The sequence below is a fragment of the Festucalex cinctus genome, chromosome 13, assembly GCF_051991245.1.
Source record: "Festucalex cinctus isolate MCC-2025b chromosome 13, RoL_Fcin_1.0, whole genome shotgun sequence".
In the NCBI taxonomy this organism is placed as follows: Eukaryota; Metazoa; Chordata; class Actinopteri; order Syngnathiformes; family Syngnathidae; genus Festucalex; species Festucalex cinctus.
This window is the reverse complement of record NC_135423.1, coordinates 25,078,041-25,096,265: the sequence shown is the minus strand read 5'-3', so window position 1 is coordinate 25,096,265 and position 18,225 is coordinate 25,078,041. Positions and strand designations below refer to the sequence as shown.

General features: G+C 39.3%; 2 protein-coding genes across 4 annotated transcripts in view; one reads left to right on the top strand and one right to left on the bottom strand.

Moving 5' to 3' along the window:
- Positions 1 to 2,809: 2,809 nt before the first annotated feature.
- On the bottom strand, positions 2,810 to 15,295 carry vma12 (vacuolar ATPase assembly factor VMA12). Of its 2 annotated transcripts, none has more exons than XM_077541128.1 (6): positions 14,919 to 15,295; positions 14,616 to 14,689; positions 14,262 to 14,351; positions 6,649 to 6,796; positions 5,152 to 5,264; positions 2,810 to 5,039 (listed from the first exon to the last, which is right to left on the bottom strand). In XM_077541128.1, the coding sequence occupies exons 1-6, from the start codon at positions 15,100 to 15,102 to the stop codon at positions 4,944 to 4,946; spliced, it is 705 nt and encodes a 234-aa protein (XP_077397254.1). In that variant the 5' UTR covers positions 15,103 to 15,295; the 3' UTR covers positions 2,810 to 4,943. The 2 variants fall into 2 exon arrangements, with proteins under 2 accessions (XP_077397254.1, XP_077397255.1); XM_077541129.1 differs by having other exon boundaries at positions 6,754 to 6,796; positions 14,919 to 15,286.
- A 522-nt stretch (positions 15,296 to 15,817) lies between these two features.
- The window catches only part of poldip2 (polymerase (DNA-directed), delta interacting protein 2), a 46,413-nt gene continuing 44,005 nt past the window's right edge, over positions 15,818 to 18,225 (top strand). Inside the window, exon 1 of one of the 2 annotated variants that reach the window (XM_077541125.1) lies at positions 15,818 to 16,056. In XM_077541125.1, coding sequence (XP_077397251.1) covers positions 15,878 to 16,056 — 179 coding nt within the window. In that variant the 5' untranslated portion in view covers positions 15,818 to 15,877. The remainder of the gene's footprint in view (positions 16,057 to 18,225) is intronic. The other variant, XM_077541127.1, reaches the window with a different exon arrangement.

Genomic DNA, 18,225 nt, shown 5'->3' with positions numbered 1-18,225 from the left:
GCAGCTCCATCATCAACAGATCATCTTTAAAGTCTACAATGAAATGTGACGAAACCTGAAAAGGGACGAAAAAATATGCCTTGTCAATTTGACACAACACAGAGAAGGGTAATATTTAAAAGCCTGCCAGATTTGAATGACTAATAAATAAATAAATGATAGCTTAGTATATAAAATAAAGCTTAAAAATTATGATTAACTATATATACATATATATATATATATATATATATATATATATATATATATATATATATGTATAATATAGAGCCTACCTTCCAGCTGGAGTACGGTGTTTGCTGAAGGCATGGGAAACATACCATGGTTGACCTTCTCTTGTCAATCAAATGGGTTTGCTTGTACTGTCTTGACTGGGTCACGCCAGGGTTAAGTTTGGGTAATGACCGTGAGGTCAAGTGTCTGTTTTGAACTGATATAACCGCCATCTAGTTTCAACTGGTTTTAAGCTAGGTGTTGTCAGGAGATATGTGATGTCAAGAATCTTTAATCTCTTTACTTGGTCAACAGCCAATCAGATAATTCCATGTCAGTCCTGTTACTCAAATGTCTAGCCACAGCCAGTCCGATCAATTCATTCTCTATTTAAGCCAAACCGAGAAGTGTGTGTTTGTCGGATTATTACCTCTGTTCCTCTGTGCATCTCCACAGCCCAAGGGGGCTTGGCGTCTCGTGATTCTCGATGCATTCTCGTTGTTTCTCGTCTCTCTCTCTCTCTCTCTCTCTCTCTCTCTCTCAATATATATATATATGTATATATATATATATATATATATATATATATATATATATATAAGAAAATTGTCTGCTGCAGGCTGAAAAACGTGCCATTGCATGTAATAAGCTTTCACTTCAGTGTTCGTTGGGGGCCACACACATCTACTCAGAATGATTAAGTCCCCAGACTGCCTCTCTTTTTGGACTTTTTTTTTTTTTCCCAGACTTTGTGGGTTGTCTGGAAGCTGTCATATTTCGGTTCTGTTGGGTTGTTTTTTGTTTAGTTTTGGGTGTTAGTATCCTTTGTCTGTGTCATCTGTGTTTTGTTATGTTGTGCCTGTGTCCTTCCCTTGTCTCGTCAAGCTTTATGTGATCCACCTGTGTTTGCCTAACCTTCCTCGTGTGTCAACCAATCAGTGCCCCCTGCCACTTGTGCCTTGCCCAGGTGTGTCTCGTCATGTCAGTGTTAGTGTATTTGGTCTCCTGTCTTTGGTTCAGTTCTTGTTGGTCCATTGTTTGTTTGTAGCTGTTTGTTTGTTGCCGTTGCTGCTGTCAGTTTGTCTTGCCTTGTTCCCCCCACGCCCCACTGTGGAATCAAAGCTATACAGAATATTGTTTTCACAGCAGTCACCTCTTATGATCTAAGATGAACTGTACCGTGTAACTATATGCTGCAGCCCTCTGAGAATTATTTCAAAACATACTGATTAAAATCATTCCTTGAGTCGGGATACCACAAAAGGAATAGTTGTTTTCCAAATCTCTGTACTCTGTAAGTATCATGAGGGTTATAATACAGTAGGCAGGCGGAATAAACTAATGAAAATTAAAGCCAAAGCTTTGGGGTCTATCAGCTTACAGGTCCTGTAATTATGCTTGGATTTAAGTTTTGGAATATTACATGAGAAGTATAATACATACACGAATATGACGGACGGACAAGACAGTCGTGCAGTGGACAGTGATCTCTGCATATCACAATCATATTTAATACCAAATAATCTTTCAATAAACCTTTAATCCGGGTGTCAAATCTCAGAATTCAGGAAAATTCTTTTTCCCCTCCAGATGTAGTTACATCTTTTAATCCTCCCATTTATGCGATAGGACCAAACAAGGGGACACCATCATAAAAAAAAATATGGCAAAAAAAAAAAAAAGAATTTATATCTCAAGAAGGGATCAGGGAAAACTGATCATCTGAGTCTTGTTTGAACTGTTTTTAAATTGTTGATCATGGACAGTAATCTTTTTGAATGTGTTGTTTGTGACATCTGACATGAAACATGCACCGACGGCTTGTCAACCAGTTTAAATATTTGGGACGGGTGAAAATAAACAGAATTGTGTGAATATACTTGACCAGGTGAACCTGGTTAAGCTCATAAATACAAATGAACAGCATTTGTCAACAATAAACTGCCAGTGGTCAAAGTTTTAATATTAAAAAAACAAAATATACATTCTTGTGAATGTATAACATATATACAACAGTGTGTTACAAACCATGTTCTGACTATTTTAATGCTATTAAAAAAAAATACACAAGGTCAGAGGTGCACGTAACTATTTTGGTCTGGTTCTCAACAGTTGTTGCTTGGTACTGATTTTTTTTTTTTTTTTTTCTGACCCACCAAACTCACTAGCAGTGGTGATTCAAGGACTTTTGTATTATTATTGCTATTTATTACGTGATTAACAGATGTAGCCAATAGCAATAGCTTGAGAAGTGTTCTCATTGTACTGTTTAACTTTATACGGCCCTTTACTGGGGGGGGGGGGGGAAATTAGAGCTGACAAAATAAACATGACATGGAAAAGGATTTTGGTTGAAAGATACTTATAACAAATGGAAAGTACAATAATAAAAATGATCTAACATAATAGTATATGACATTGGTAATGGGTAAATAGATAACCTTTTTTCCCTTGATGAAACTCGGTCAATTGCTATCACCGTTATTCAACCAGAGTCAACACATTCTGCAAATATTAACACTTTAAACTAGGAAAGATTGATAAATAAGCAACCAGTTGTAAAACTACAAAAAAAACAAAAACAAAAAAAAACAGATACAGTATAAGAATGCATGATTTTATTAATATGAATATGACAGAGCAGAAACAAAGGACAATCACAGGTTTTGATTTTATTGGGATTTATTCATTTAAATTAAATATTTTGGTTTCTGGGAAAAGAGAAAACATATAGTTGTTAAAAAACAACAACAGAAAACATAATTTAAAAATGAATCATAACAAGTGTGAAGAATGACTAAAAAAGCATTGAATAATCACAGCTGGTGTAAAATGAATGTAGGAGGCATTAAACAGAGCAGACATTTTATAGATACTGAGTACAATATCTATAAAATGCCTGCTGTACAGTGAACCTCACCTTTTTGCGATTCACAATTCCTGAATTCACAAATTGTGGTTATTGTGCTCCTTTGGTAATACCCTAAAATGCCACAAGATGCCATTTTGTTTGTTTATTGAACATATATAACAGTAACAGAAATATTGTACTTCAAAATAAGATGTAAAAGAAAAGGAACATTTTTTTTTTACATACATAGTCATTGTTAAACATAGTTTACATGTTCAAAAGGGAGTAGGAAGTAAAAAACTTATGAGAACAACATTTAAACGTGCACATACAGCATAAACAACTGCACTTTTATGTGTGTACATGTGCCAACAGCATTGTGCATTGAGTTCAAAGCCAACATGTTCATAAATCAGCACAAAGCTTACACAGGCATGTATCATTGCACTATTTTCTACATTTGTACTGACTTATACCCGATTTAAATATTTTTGTTGTACTTTTTTTTCATACATATTTTTAATCACAGACATATTTTTAAGATTGTGCTATATTAGCCCTGGCTAATAGCTAAGTAGTAATTGCTGTCGAGAACGTATGTCAAAGAGATACATCTTGACTGAAGGACTTTATATATGTGGGAGGAGCTAAATTTAGCTGGGATTGTTAGCAGAAGTTAAGTTATGGAGAGTCATCGCCATGTGTGTATAATGATGCTCTGCTGAGTTGCTAGTGAAAAACCAAAGCATCTCCAAGTCATTTATTTGGAAGTATAATGGGTTTGACATGCCGTGATATTGTAGGGATGTAATGATATCCAAACGTCACGATACGATATCACGATATGAAGCTCACGATACGATAATTATCACGATATTGTGGGGAGGTTAGCGATATTTAAATAAGGTAACAATATTGTAAAAAAAAAAAAAAAAACAAGCTCATACTTAAAAAAAAGCACAATATTGTGCTTTTGTACATAACTGCATTATATTATTATGTTTTTTATTATTATTGTTGTGTTGTTAATGTGGCGGCACGTCCGCTTCCCAGTTCTGAGGACTCCGGTTCGAGTCCAGGCTCCGGCCTTCCTGGGTGGAGTTTGCATGTTCTCCCAGTGCCCGCGTGGGTCTTCTCCAGGTACTCCGGTCTCCTCCCACATTCCAAAGACATGCATGTATAGGGTGTCCCCCGCCTACTTCCCAGAGCCAGCTGAGATAGGCGCCAGCACCCCCCGCGACCCTTGTGAGGAATAAGCGGTCAAGAAAATGGATGGATGGATGTTGTTAATGCATGCACACAATGAGTTTCTCCACATATTTACTTTATAACTTCATCTGACAATTAGTGCAGATTTTCAGCTTAGAAGGACAAAAACATCCCTGATAATTTAATTGTACTAAAAAAAACTAGCCACCAGAGGGTGCTAGAACTGCAGAAATGGAAATCAACCTGACTTTTTTTTTTTTTTTAACAGATGTGTTGCATTTAAATATCGTGAACATGACGATATTGTGGCAGTTTTAATATCACAATATCACGATATTGCACTTATCGTTACATCCCTATGATATTGTGGTATATTCATGGCTTCAACTATTTATAATTGTATTATGGGTTTATTTCTCATAACACTGGACCAAAATGAAATACAGTAACCATTACTGCTCCTTTTATACCATTTAGATTTTTTTTTTTATGTTTTGGTCCAGTTTTCAATTAAATCCAAAAATAAAATTCCAAAGATATTGACATGTTTAAATGATGAATGCTCTGTGAGCGTCAACAACGCTTATACAATTTGACCTTATTAAAATAAAAGGCTGCTGTTAAATAGATCTTTTCTTTCCTGACTTTGGTGTAGTTCCCTTGTTTACTGCTAGGGTTCCCCGAGTTCCCCCTCCATGGTCCGCACCAGAACGTACAGCTCAGCTAGCCCCACTACAGATGTTGCGATCACAGCAGATATCACTCGCTGGGAACAAAAAAAAAATAAAAATAAGTCAGCATTAACAGGCTATTTATTTTATTACAGAAAAATCATAGATTGCAGTAGTAGATGAATGCAGAACAAGACAAATTCTTACCGCTGGGGTTTCTGTGAATAGGTACTGACTGCCCATATAGGAGCAGGCAAACGTAGCAACAACTGTCACCAGGAAGTTGAAAACAGTCAAAACCACGGCTTTGGCTGATCGCACTTCAGAAAACAGAAAAAAAAAAAAAAAAATGTGCATTGATATGTTTATTATGCTGAATGGCAAAAATGTTTTTGTGAGCAGCTCTTTTGGGTTACCAGCAAGCGGGATGCCTGGACTAAATGTGCACATACTGCAGAGCAAGGAGCAGCTTTCACAGACACACTGGGAAACTTAATGAAAATATCATAGTAATAAAATTACAGTAAAAATAGTAATAATAAGAAATAATAAAACAACACTTTTTTTATGCAACACATTCTATATCATTTTTAAACAAAATACAGGGAAACCTTGACTTTAAGGCGCACTCGACCTAAGGTGATTTGACTTTACAATGGCTACGCCCAGTCCGCCATTTTGTCTCCTCATCCGCAATATAGCCTGCAGTGTTTTCCCCTCGTCCACCATATAGCCTTTAGCTAGTGCTAGCGCTTGTGCACTTGTGGGAGTATCTTTGGCTTTTTTTTTTTTTTTTTTTTTTTTTTCCCCCCACATCAGCCTTCCCATTTCTTTTCCGTCCACCTCTAAGCAGTAATGGTAAGTACAGCATCCTATTTTATTTTATTATTTTTTTTAACGTAATTTAATGTATTTTACATGTCTTATGCAAATTATTTTGATGTAAATATTGACTTTAATGGTGAAATTCGGCAAAAGTTGAAATTGGGGTTAACTGCCTATTTAAGTTAATGAGAAATATCAATTCTGACACCTGCATATCGATACATGTATCATCAGAAGGCCCGCAACTATACATTGCCGTCTCGATTTTTTGAGGACACGCCTACAGGCAAGCGCCACACGAGCAGGCACACGGACGAATACAGAAAAACATAATAAAAACACATAGTGTGGTGGTGATTGTTGGAATAAAAACAATATGGGACAATGTCATTATATATACACAACACTTTTTTTCTTTTCTTTATTTGGCAGCGTCTCTGCTTGCCGCCGGTGGAGTGGGCCAGCCAGCCTGAAATACTGATGGCAGCTGACTAACGACTGGTGATTGCCCACCTCTGTGAACAATGTTTGGTGACATGCTTTCTATAACACTTCTTTCTATTCCATAAATGTAAAACATTCAAATGAAAATCATGAAATGGGCCGCTACCCTTCTCGGGCCATGTATTCTTATGCAGCTGCACAAAGTACATAAGTATAGTATTACATTTGTAAGCTCAAAACACTATGCGACAGGAATCTCTTGAAAACAGAGACCCTCCTCAGTGCAAGCAATTACAAAGTGAATTTTTGCACAATATGTCCAATATAGGTCAGTATTTCTCAACCCTAGTCCTCGGGGTTGGCCTGTTTTCCATGCAGGTGATTCCAATGACAGCTCGTCAGCAAGCTCTGAAGAAACCTGATAACGATCCTCACCTGCGTTGGAATCGGGACACATGGAAACCAGGCTGGATAGTGTGCCCTCAGGACCAGGGTTGAGAAACACTGCCTTAAGTGATGTGAACTGTACAACACACCAACCTTGCTGGCCAAAATCTGCCAGTGTTCCATTGCGGTTCATTTCCTGCACAAGAGTAGAAATATAATCATTAGGCATGAGTTTACAGTGATGAAATAGTGGATTTGTGTAACACATGAAAGGTGGGTTCCATCTAGGTGTAAAATAATTGGGGGCGGGGGGCAAAATTTTAAGAAAAAGGTAGTAAATTTAATTTACACTGAAAGGTGCAAGAGATGACTGCCACCTCTGGCATAAAGCATAACTGCAGCCTCTGTGTCAATCCTGTGCATGGTCCACGTGCACTCAAAGAAACTCGAGTTTTTTTTTCACTTTTCTTGGAGTCCCAGTTGGAGTTCGGGCTGTACGCGAGCCGGACTCATTGTTTTTTTCTTTTTCAATTTCCATCCCAATTGTGTCATACGCTTGCTAAGTTGCTAACACAACACTACACAATGTGGCTAAAATTCAGGCTGAATTTTTAAATTGCAGGGTTTTGTTTTGTTGCAAAAACACGACATAGTTGTTTGTGTCATCTCTTGTAACGTAACTAACAACAAAAATGAAAACCGGTTGAGAATTTGTTAGTTGATCAATTTGAAACTGTTTCAAAGTCCGTGCTCCATTGAATGAAACGTTACGTATAATCTAACAGCCCTTTCCCAAGATGGCTGCCCTGTGATGAGTTGCTTCGCATTTGCTCACAGAGCACATGAGCTAATCTAGTGTTTTGTATGGACACTAAATTTCTACCCTTCCCCACCCGCAAGTAACTGTGGAGTGTTCACCCCACTGAAAGGAAGATACAAGCTCACAGGTGCAGTTGCAGTTAAGTCTATGGCGTTAGATTTGTGCCACAATTCCGTGCGTAACAAAATGTGTTTCGTACGTACAAAATGTGTTTCGTACTACCAAAAATGTGTTTCGTACGTACAAAATGTGTTTCGTACGTACCAAAAATGTGTTTCGTATGTACAAAATGTGTTTCGTGCGTACAAAACAGTCCTCGCGCACGCTTGCTACGTCTCTCTCATCACGTACGAAACTTTGATTTACGCTTGCGATGCAAGGGTCGAGGCGTAATATTTGTGCCACAATTCTTAACCAATCAGGAGTCGGACAGGAGAGCAAATCCTGATTGGCTGTTTAATATCCAATCAGGCAGAACTTTGACAACGTGTCGTCACGCCGCGTTGCATCATGGGCGCTTCTTCGATTTTTTTGTTTTTGTTTTGTTTACTAGCACTCGGTGCTTTCCTGTCTGTATTTTATCTGCATTTCTGCTGACTTTTATTTACTTAACAAAAGTTTTGTTATATTACGGGGTGAAGCAGCTCCCAACTGCTTTCCTGCTTAGCGGAAGACAAGTTTTAGCCCTCATGGGACCGTTGGATGACCGATGGGGGGGACGCTAACTTCCGAATCGAAGACTACTTTTAACATTTTCATAACGGTAAGTAGCATAAAAGTAGCATCTTTTAACTTGGCCACTATCACACACAGGCTTCCAAGACAATCAAAATTGTATGTAATAGTTACATACACGACATTGGCAATGGATGGGCATAGTTATGATGAAGAAAAAAAAATCGCCACCCCCTTTCTTTATTTTCTTATGCATTTTTAGTGTGCCACCAAATGTATATCGTGTACTAACAGACAGAAAAAAACATGGAACGTCCAAAAGCACTGTTAACACAATGCCATAGTTACTGATTTTTAAGTACGTTAGTGATATTGATTAGAAAATCGTGGAAAATTACGAGATATCAGCTCTTGAATTAAATTCACGAGTTAATTTTGTTGTCATTACCTGTATACTTGTGCACATAAATGCCATCTCAAACAAATCACTAAAGCAGCCTTTTACCACCTAAAAGACTTCGACAGAAGGGTTGCATGCTCCATACCAGAAGAACCTGACTCATGCTTTTATTTCCAGTAGACTTGATTATTGCAAAGGTCTTCTGACTGTTCTCCCTCAAAAGAGCATCACATTATAGCTGCAGAGGTTATGAAGTGGTTACCCTTAGTTGTACTAGACATTTAACATGAACAAGAAACTGTAGAAACATGGATGGTCACATTGTTTTCCCATAACTACATGAAGATGGATGGATATGATTGTTTCACGTTTTACAATTAATAACCTTGAGCTTTTGTTTGTTTCCAATTTACCAGGTAAACCAATCCAGATTGCGCATCGTTTCTATATCCGGGTCACAGTCATCAATAAGATGTCTAAGGATAGAGAGTACAGCTGAGATGGATGGGACGGCGATGGATGGCTCCACAATAGCAGTCTACCATGCCTACTGTGTGTAAAACTTGAAATAAAAACTGCAAAGATGCACTGTAACTGAGGACGATTCATTTGATTTAAAAACAAAATGTACAGTTTGCTGTTTGTTGATCGATAATGCATCATTAAGTGTCAATTACAAATACAATGTGTAATATATTTTCATCTGTGGAACCTCTTGGGTCTTGCATTCTCAATACATCATCGTGAGTACAGTACTCTGAGGTCTTCTTGGTCAATGATGGGCAAATGTGCAGTGTGTGCACTTCCGCACTTTAATCTTGAAACCATAAATGTGTCATGTACTGCATTGGCACTGTACCTGCAATAGTATTTTGGTTATTGTTTACAGGTTGTTCCGAATACAGTGTGTGTGACACTTTTTATTTTTCTAATTGTCAATGATACTGTTTGCAAGACACATTTAAATAAGTTCAGTAAAAGTGTCGACAACTTACAGGAGAAAAAATATTTTAAAAATGTTTGATTTGGTATGCTGCAAAACAGGCCATTACAACTATTCGAACTTCAAATTATGATAGTCCAATGTTAATGTCCAATGTTAATGTCAAGCTTCACGTTCTGACTCTTCCTACAGACATTTTAATGACTAAGTCAAATTGGTCTCATCAGCTGGCTCAAAAACGTCAGGAATTAGGGCTGCACAAAATTGGAAAATCATGCAATACGCGATTTTGCTGAATATAGCAATAGATATTGCAATATTTAATATGGATCTAAAGAAATGACTGATGATGATTTTATTATCTAATGAACAAATTATATTTCTCATGCAGTAAAATGTATTCAGAGTTATTTAATTGTAATGACTTCAATAATGTGCAACTAGTGGATGGTGGTGCACATTTTAGCAAGTGGCTGACTGGTCAAATTCAGATAAAAGCAAAAAATTCCATATGAAACTTATTGCATGTCTGTTATATGCATATTGCATGGGCCAGTAGCGCGATATCAATATTTTTTCCACTCCACTTCTTCATCTTCTGCTTCTCGTGGTGTTTTTGACACTTCTGTTGTGGTGTCATCAGGTGCATTCTGGGTCCTTTGTCATCTTTGTTGCCTGGTAATAAAAACAAAACCCAAGGTTAGCGCTCAGATTTTTAATTGTCTATCTGTTGTTATGGAAAAATGACAAGATCAACCATGTTTCTCACATTAGTAAAACAATTATTTTGGGCAAACATGTTTATTTCAACAGCTGCTAGTCATGTTGTATGGTTGTCTTGTAACCAAAATGAATTCAATTCTTACGTCAATAACTATGGCATTGGACTGCCAAACACAGTGCTCTTAGGTATTCAATGTTTTCTATTATTCACGATATACCTTCAGTGGTACCAGGCACTAATTACTAAAGAAAAATGGATGGTCTAACATTTTCTTTTCTACTTCTTATACAACGCCACTCATGATGGCATGCATTGTTTAAGATTGTAATGATAGTAGCACGATCAAAAGAGGACAAAACTATAGGATTTACTGACTTAAATACAGTACAGTATTTTGTAACTTACCATAATGAAAACGTAAGTAGCAGGTTAGCCTCTTCTCTTTTTTCTTCTTCTATTTTATGCCGTCATCCAACATCACCATGAGCGCTAAAACTTGTTTTCCCTCCTTCTTCCGCTAAGCAGGAAAGCAGTTAGGAGCTGATTCATCCCGTAACATAACAAAACTTCGATTAAGTAAATACCAGTGTTGCCACAGTTACCTTGAAAAAGTAACTTAGTTACTTTACTGATTACTTGGTTTTAAAAGTAACTAAATTGCGTTACTGATTACTTGATTTTAAAAGTAACTAAGTTAGATTAAAAGTTACTTTTTTAGTTACTTTCAGCAGCTGCCGATAACACCATCTCAACATAAAAATAATGCAGTAGAAACGGAGTTCCAAATACTTTATTAAAAGTGCATTTTTAACATGAAAATAAAGGTTTTTTTTTATGAAAAACAAAATAGGCAGTCTCTCTTGACTTCTTGTAACGTAAATACTTTTTATAAAACAAAAAATAAAAATCTATCCAGGTTGAAAATGAAAATCCCCTAAATTCCTCTATTGTTTGTTTGTTCCGCTATTCCAGTGTGTACACATGTATCAGTTTAAATATTTATTAGTAGTTATTGACAGTTATAATTGTTTTTTGGTTTGTTTGTTTTTTCTCTTCAAAATAAGGATCAGGAAAACAAAAGGTTGATAATTTAATGTTAAATATAAATATTTAACCTTTAGACAGACACCAACACAATTAAACAGAATATTTGCACATTGTGAAGTATTTCAGAAACATAAATTTAAGACATGAAATAAACCTACCGTCCAGCCAAAAGAAATATGAAGCCACCTTATGGAACAATAAATCTATCAAACACATTTTAACCACTTAATATATGCAAAAATATTTCCAAAAGTTCATTTCCCTTTTTAATCAACAATTTTTGTTTTTAAGAATTTTTTTTTCTTTTGTCATCACTTTCATTTTTGGTTAATGTATGACATCTTTTTTTGTTTTTTTAATCTGAGACACGATGATGACCACAGAATCACTACTGTTTATATTTTGTTTTTTGGGCTGTCGTAATCGCGGGCACGTCTCAGTTCTCCTATCTGCTGCTCATGCTAGTTGTAGACATTGACAGGGAGCCACAAACTGAGAAATTAGATACTTGCAGTGTGCTTTTAGCTTAGCTGGTGTGTTGGCTGTGGGACATACCTGTGTCGTTTGAATCCATGCATTGGATCGTCACGGGAGTTATTCTTTTTGGCTCGCGCGCAGTACCAACGCCGGCCCGAGACATACAAGTGCACCGAGAGGACTCGCTAGCCATGGGAAATACCGAGATGTACGGCACCGGCTTCTGCTAACTGTCTCCATTTGTATGTTGTCACTCGTTGCGCGCGCGCGCGCCGTGTCGCGAGCACGGAAACACGGAAGTAGCTTGAATGGTGATGCTACTGAAATGTAAACAAAACAAGTAGAGCACGGCGCAGAACTCTTGCTATTGTTATGAAAACCATAAAGCCTCACTCGCAACCGATACGGTCGTTTAGCTCCCCTTGACGAACGATGGTTCGGTCGAATCGTTTTTTTGTTCCTCCCCTACTGAAAACGTAACTTGTCTGACGTCACTCCCCCTGGCGAGAGGGCGGAGACGACCTCATCCCATAATGCTTCACGGACCAGTTGAGGATGGAAATAAATTATTTTTTTTACCACTTTTATGGTCCATAATGCACACTTTTTTTGTTGTGTTGTGTGCCTGTTGGTTAATAAAACTAGTAGTAAAAGTATCATCACTTTTGTTTTGAATGTGCAAACCATTCATGACCAGACCATGGCTGAATTCAGTGTGGTGATCAATGACTTCTGCCTCATCTTCGTAGTTAGCAGTAGTTGTTTGTGACTGTTACAACAGTGAGATAGTTTGCCTTCTTCATGAAAATGTGGAGTAATGCATTGATTCTATGGACAGTAACTTTAATCAGACTACTTTGTGGAATAAAGTAACGCGTTAGACTATTAGTTACTTTAGAAAGCAACTTTTTTGAGTAACGCGTTGCGTTACCGGCAACACTGGTAAATACAAATCAGCAGAAATACAGACAAAAATGGTAAATACAAATCAGCAGAAATACAGACAAAAAGTCAAACAGGAAAGGACCGAGTGCTTGATTAAAAAAAAAAAAAAAAAAAATCGAAGAAGCGCCCATGATGCAACGCGGCGTGACGACACGTTGTCAAAGTTCTGCCTGATTGGATATTAAACAGCCAATCAGGATTTGCTTTCCTGTCCGACTCCTGATTGGTTAAGAATTGTGGCACAAATATCACGCCTCGAACCTTGCATCGCAAGCGTAAATCAAAGTTTCGTACGTGTTGAGGAGAGACGAAGCAAGCGTGCGCGAGGACTGTTTTGTACGCACGAAACACATTTTGTACGTACGAAACACATTTTTGGTACGTACGAAACACATTTTGTACGTACGAAACACATTTTTGGTACGTACAAAACACATTTTGTACGTACGAAACACATTTTGTTACGCACGGAATTGTGGCACAAATCTAACGCCATATAAGTCAGGGCTCTTTGTACTCACTCATGTAGGCAATGGTGGAGCATGTATGATGTAGAAAAAGCTCGACAAGATCGTCTGTAGGGCACATTTTATACAGTTCAACTTTATGCGGGCTCAAGCTTGGTTTATGCTTGATGCATCCGTGATGCTAAGTAAGCATGCTAATGCTGATGTGTCCACTCCTCCACCTGGAGCCCGAAGCATCCGTGAGGTTCCGCACGACTCCCCAAAGCAAATGACGTTCGAATGAGAGGGCGAGGGCGCGCGCAACCGCAGTTCCGACCGCGGTGGCCCGGGGTCGCGGGGAGGTGACCGGGCCGGCCGGCTCGATTTGCGCTCCCCCCTGGCCTGCGGCGACGGCCGGCACGGGGACGCTTCCCCGCCGGTGTCAGCGCGGCCACCTCGGAACCAACAGCCGACGGGTACGCAACTCTCCCCGCGCCGCAACACGTCCACAATCCACATTGCCCACACGCGCATCTACGAGAATTTGTAAACTACGCCGAGTCGCGGACGAGGAAACGCTGTCGTAAACAGTGTTTTCTACTTTCCAATTCTGTGTTAAGCGCTGTTCATACACCGTTGGCACTGTAACTAAAGTAACCAAGGCTGTTCATTACCATTTATGTTTACATTCATTGCACTATTTGAATAAAAAATAAATAAATAAATAATTCCACTATTTCAATTGAAACCTGTTCAGAAAGCTTAGTTGGCTTAAGATGTCTGTTTTTTTTTTCTTTTAGAGTTTTATATACATTTTAAAAAAGAATCGTGATAAAATCGAGATCGTGAATTTATTTTTAAAGAATCATGATATGACATTTTTACCATATCGCCCACCCCTAATATTACATATTAAATCAAATTTCAAATTTCTCAGTTTCAACTGGTGGATTAAACTAAACCACTAACAGATGATTGTGGCCAAAATGCTTGATGTATACATTGCATTTATTTATTATTTTAAATTATTAATATTTTTATATATATTCAATAATCCAGGGCCCACTTAGAGCGTGGACGAGGCCCCCATATGGTCCACCAGTTGCCCATCTCTGTGCTAGGGTAAAATATATGAAATGCATAATGTAAATCCTGTCCTTTTCCATGATCCCAATATTATTTACCTGATTGTTTACGTTACGAGTCATCTTGTTGTATTCTTCGTTTGCTAGTCTGGCTTTAATAATTTCCAAGCGTGCAACCAGCTCAGGGTTCTGGAAGTACAGAGAATCATCACATTTGTGTTCAATGTTCAGTCAGCTTACTTTTTGCTTTAAAGACAGAATTCACCAAATAATTTGTGTAGATGCTGAAACATTTCATCACATATTCATTTATTGCTGGAACAACAAAAACTTCAGGCTAGACTTCAGGAACATTTTCTGACTGGCTCAGTTGAAAAATTCAAACAGAGAATTCTTTTTTTTTTTTTTTCTAAATATGAACATTTCATATTCAATTAACTATAATGGACTTACTCTGGGGGGTTTCACAACCTCCGGCAGATGCAGTGAACTATCCTCCAACAAATCATGTAAATAGAATGGATGCCCTAGAGGGAAAAAATGCAATTAAAACGGTAAGGTAGAAATCTACGTACAGTCATTCATTATAAGCCTGGGCATCAGTTCGGAAAAACATACTTTTGTCCTTTCTTTTCTTGAAAATCAGCAAACATTGTTTTTCAATGAAATGAACACAAACAACAGTGTAGGGGGTGGAGCTTGCAGAGAGAGGGGGAAATAAAAGAAGAAAAAAAAACATGCTTGATATGATGTTACCTTCATCCTGAAGGTACTTCTTCAATTGTCTGGCTGTACTAAAGGCCAGCGTTATTTGTCCTTTCTTTTCAAGGAGAGCCCCCAGTTGCGTCCTCAGCTCATCAGGCAGAGAGGAGTCCGTCTGTTCCAACAGTTCTGACACCCTGTTTCTAAACTGATCTCCGACCACGAACGCCGAGGCCATAATTTCATCGAGCGAAGAAAAATACACAGGTTTGTTGTTGTTGTTTTTTCCCACCCGGAGGGAATGTAGAACAATGATACAGCTGTTTTGTTAGAAAGCGATTTAAGAGATCAATATAATTCCATGCAAGCGGCCATGTTTTACCTCGTGACCTTATGACGTAAAGCTCACATGATCACTTGTATTAACTAATTTTTAAATTACACATTCAAAAAGTGCAAAGAATCATTTTATAATGTTTTTCAGGTTGTTTTATATATTTATGGGGGAGGAAATTAACGTTCATTTTGGTTGTCAAATTAATCTCATAAGTACCACGTCTCATCCACGTGAACGTTTATGTTGCCTTCATGTTTCCGCGTGTTTTAAAACTTCAATATTTTTTTTAATACTCAGGCCCCCACACACCCTGTCAAATAAAATCCTACACAAAGAATGCATATATGGGTTTGGGCAGGACCCATCCCTGCTTTATGAAATATTATATTACTGGAGTTTAAAAATAAATTAAATAAGTACAATTAAAAAATGTACGTGTTTTCACAGATCTAATGACTAAAAACTTAGCTGAACAAGTAAGTTAACTACAGACGTCAGGTCGTATAGTGAAAGCTGTCGAAACATGTCAGTGTAAGGCACGTTCGTAATAAACATACTATCCAGTTCGTACTATTTTCTTTGTCCCTGAATGCAGCATCGGCACCCAGTACGTACGTACGTATGTGCGTGCTTGCATGCGTGCTTACTGCGTAGCAGCGTGCCACCACCAACAAAGATGGCGGCCTGTGCGTTACGTAGAGGTCTGCTGAGCACTTTCAGTAAATACAACAATAAACACGCACATAGATTATTAAGTGCGGCTGACAGCAGGTTCGAAACGTATAGGCCACAGTTAGAATGCCGAGCCTGCGGAATGTACGGTTTCGCTCAGCAGCGGAGGTTCATGTCGTCACGGTAAGTCACACCAGTGTCCTCCTGTCAATGCTAGCAAGCTAAAGACCTAGTTATGCACGACATCCTAAGAGAAGTTATGGTTGGGGGGAAAGTCGCGAACTGTTGTCACGTGTCAGCATTTACGTGTGGGAGACACATTTTATAAACATGACATTCCAGGGGCTGTAAAATTATAAAAGTGTGGCGTAGCTGTTGGTAGCATTCATTTCATTGGCATTTGTCCAACGTTGATTTGGTAATACCTGAACTGAAGCACTTTAACAATGTGTTTTCCCTAAATACCTTTGCAATAACTTGTTCTTCTCATAATACTTTTAACAATAATTTTAGTTAGCATTAATAATGGTTCGGTGTTTTCCCCCAAGATATTGCCCATTATATTCCGATATGTTTCTCATGCCATTCTGTGTATACTGTACTCTATCTCACTTTGGTTGTGAGCAATCTCTAGAATTTAGGGATGGACGAGTACCAATATCAGGTATCGGTATCAGGCCTTTACTGGCCTTATTTAAGGTATCCGGTACTCATGGAGGCTGCCGGTATCAGCCACTGATACTGAAGGCGAAAAAAAATAAATAAAAAATTCTCCTCGGCAATTGTTTGTTATAGACCCTTCTCGTGTGACGTCACGTTTAAGTGCGCTCCTTGCGGTGGAGGGCAGGGTGTCAATCTGAGTGAATTAGAAAACAATCCGTGTGAGCTAGAAAATGGGTCAAACAGTTGATAAATCAGCGACCAAAGTTATGGTAAACTGGTGCGCGGCCAACGGATCCAGCAATGGCTCAAAGAGAGAGGAGTTCACTCTTCCGGCTGCCGGCATCGATTCTAAACCAGGCAGAAGACAGTAAGGAGTGAAATACGAGCACGGTGGTTAGCGCGACTGCGAGCAAAACTACGACACAACTACTTTGCACCCACAAAAAGTACGAGGATATGCTCAGATCATTTTATATCAGGTAGTTTTTCTCTCTTTTTTTTTTATTTTTATTTTTTTTTTATATACAGTTGGTCATAACATTAACCTCTGTTTGTAAATTTGAGGCAGACGTGATGAATGTGCCATATTATAATAATATTATTATTATATTATTAACAATCATTCATACTTTTTTTGCATAAGTCCATCCATCCATCCATCCATCTTCTTCCGCTTATCCGGGGTCGGGTCGCGGGGGCTGCAGCTTCAGGAGGGAAACCCAGACTTCCCTCTCCCCAGCCACTTCAACCAGCTCCTCCGGTGGGATCCCGAGGCGTTCCCAGGCCAACCGAGAGACATAGTCTCTCCAGCGTGTCCTGGGTCGTCCCCGCGGCCTCCCGCCAGTGGGACATGCCCGGAACACCTCCCCAGGGAGGCGTCCAGGAGGCATCCGAACCAGATGCCCGAGCCACCTCAGCTGGCTCCTCTCAACGCGGAGGAGCAGCGGCTCGACTCCGAGTCCCTCCCGGATGACCGAGCTTCTCACCCTATCTCTAAAGGAGAGCCCGGACACCCTGCGGAGGAAACTCATTTCGGCCGCTTGTATCCGGGATCTCGTTCTTTCGGTCACGACCCACAGTTCGTGACCATAGGTGAGGGTTGGAACGTAGATCGACCGGTAAATCGAGAGCTTTGCCTTTTGGCTCAGCTCTTTCTTTACCACGACGGACCGATACAGAGTCCGCATCACTGCAGACGCTGCACCGATCCGCCTGTTGATCTCCCGCTCCATCCTACCCTCACTCGTGAACAAGACCCCAAGATACTTGAACTCCTCCACTTGGGGCAGGATCTCATCCCCGACCTGAAGACGACACTCCACCCTTTTCCGACTGAGGACCATGGTCTCGGATTTGGAAGTGCTGATCCTCATCCCAGCCGCTTCACACTCGGCTGCGAACCGCTCCAGTGAGAGCTGAAGGCCCCGGCCTGATGAAGCCAACAGCACCACATCATCTGCAAAGAGCAGCGATGCAATGCTGAGGCCACCAAACCGGAACCCCTCCACGCCTCGGCTGCGCCTAGAAATTCTGTCCATAAAAGTTATGAACAGAATCGGTGACAAAGGGCAACCTTGGCGGAGTCCAACCCTCACCGGAAACGAATCCGACTTACTGCCGGCAATGCGGACCAAACTCTGGCAACGGTTGTACAGGGACCGAACAGCCCGTATCAAGGGGCCCGGCACC

Coding starts and splice junctions, on each gene's coding strand:
- vma12 (XM_077541128.1), bottom strand. CDS start 15,102: ATGGCCTCGGCGTTCGTGGTCGGAGATCAGTTTAGAAACAGGGTGTCA. Junction 14,352..14,615: donor AGGTTGTGAAACCCCCCAGA/GTAAGTCCATTA, acceptor CTGTACTTCCAG/AACCCTGAGCTGGTTGCACG. Junction 5,040..5,151: donor TATTCACAGAAACCCCAGCG/GTAAGAATTTGT, acceptor TTTTGTTCCCAG/CGAGTGATATCTGCTGTGAT.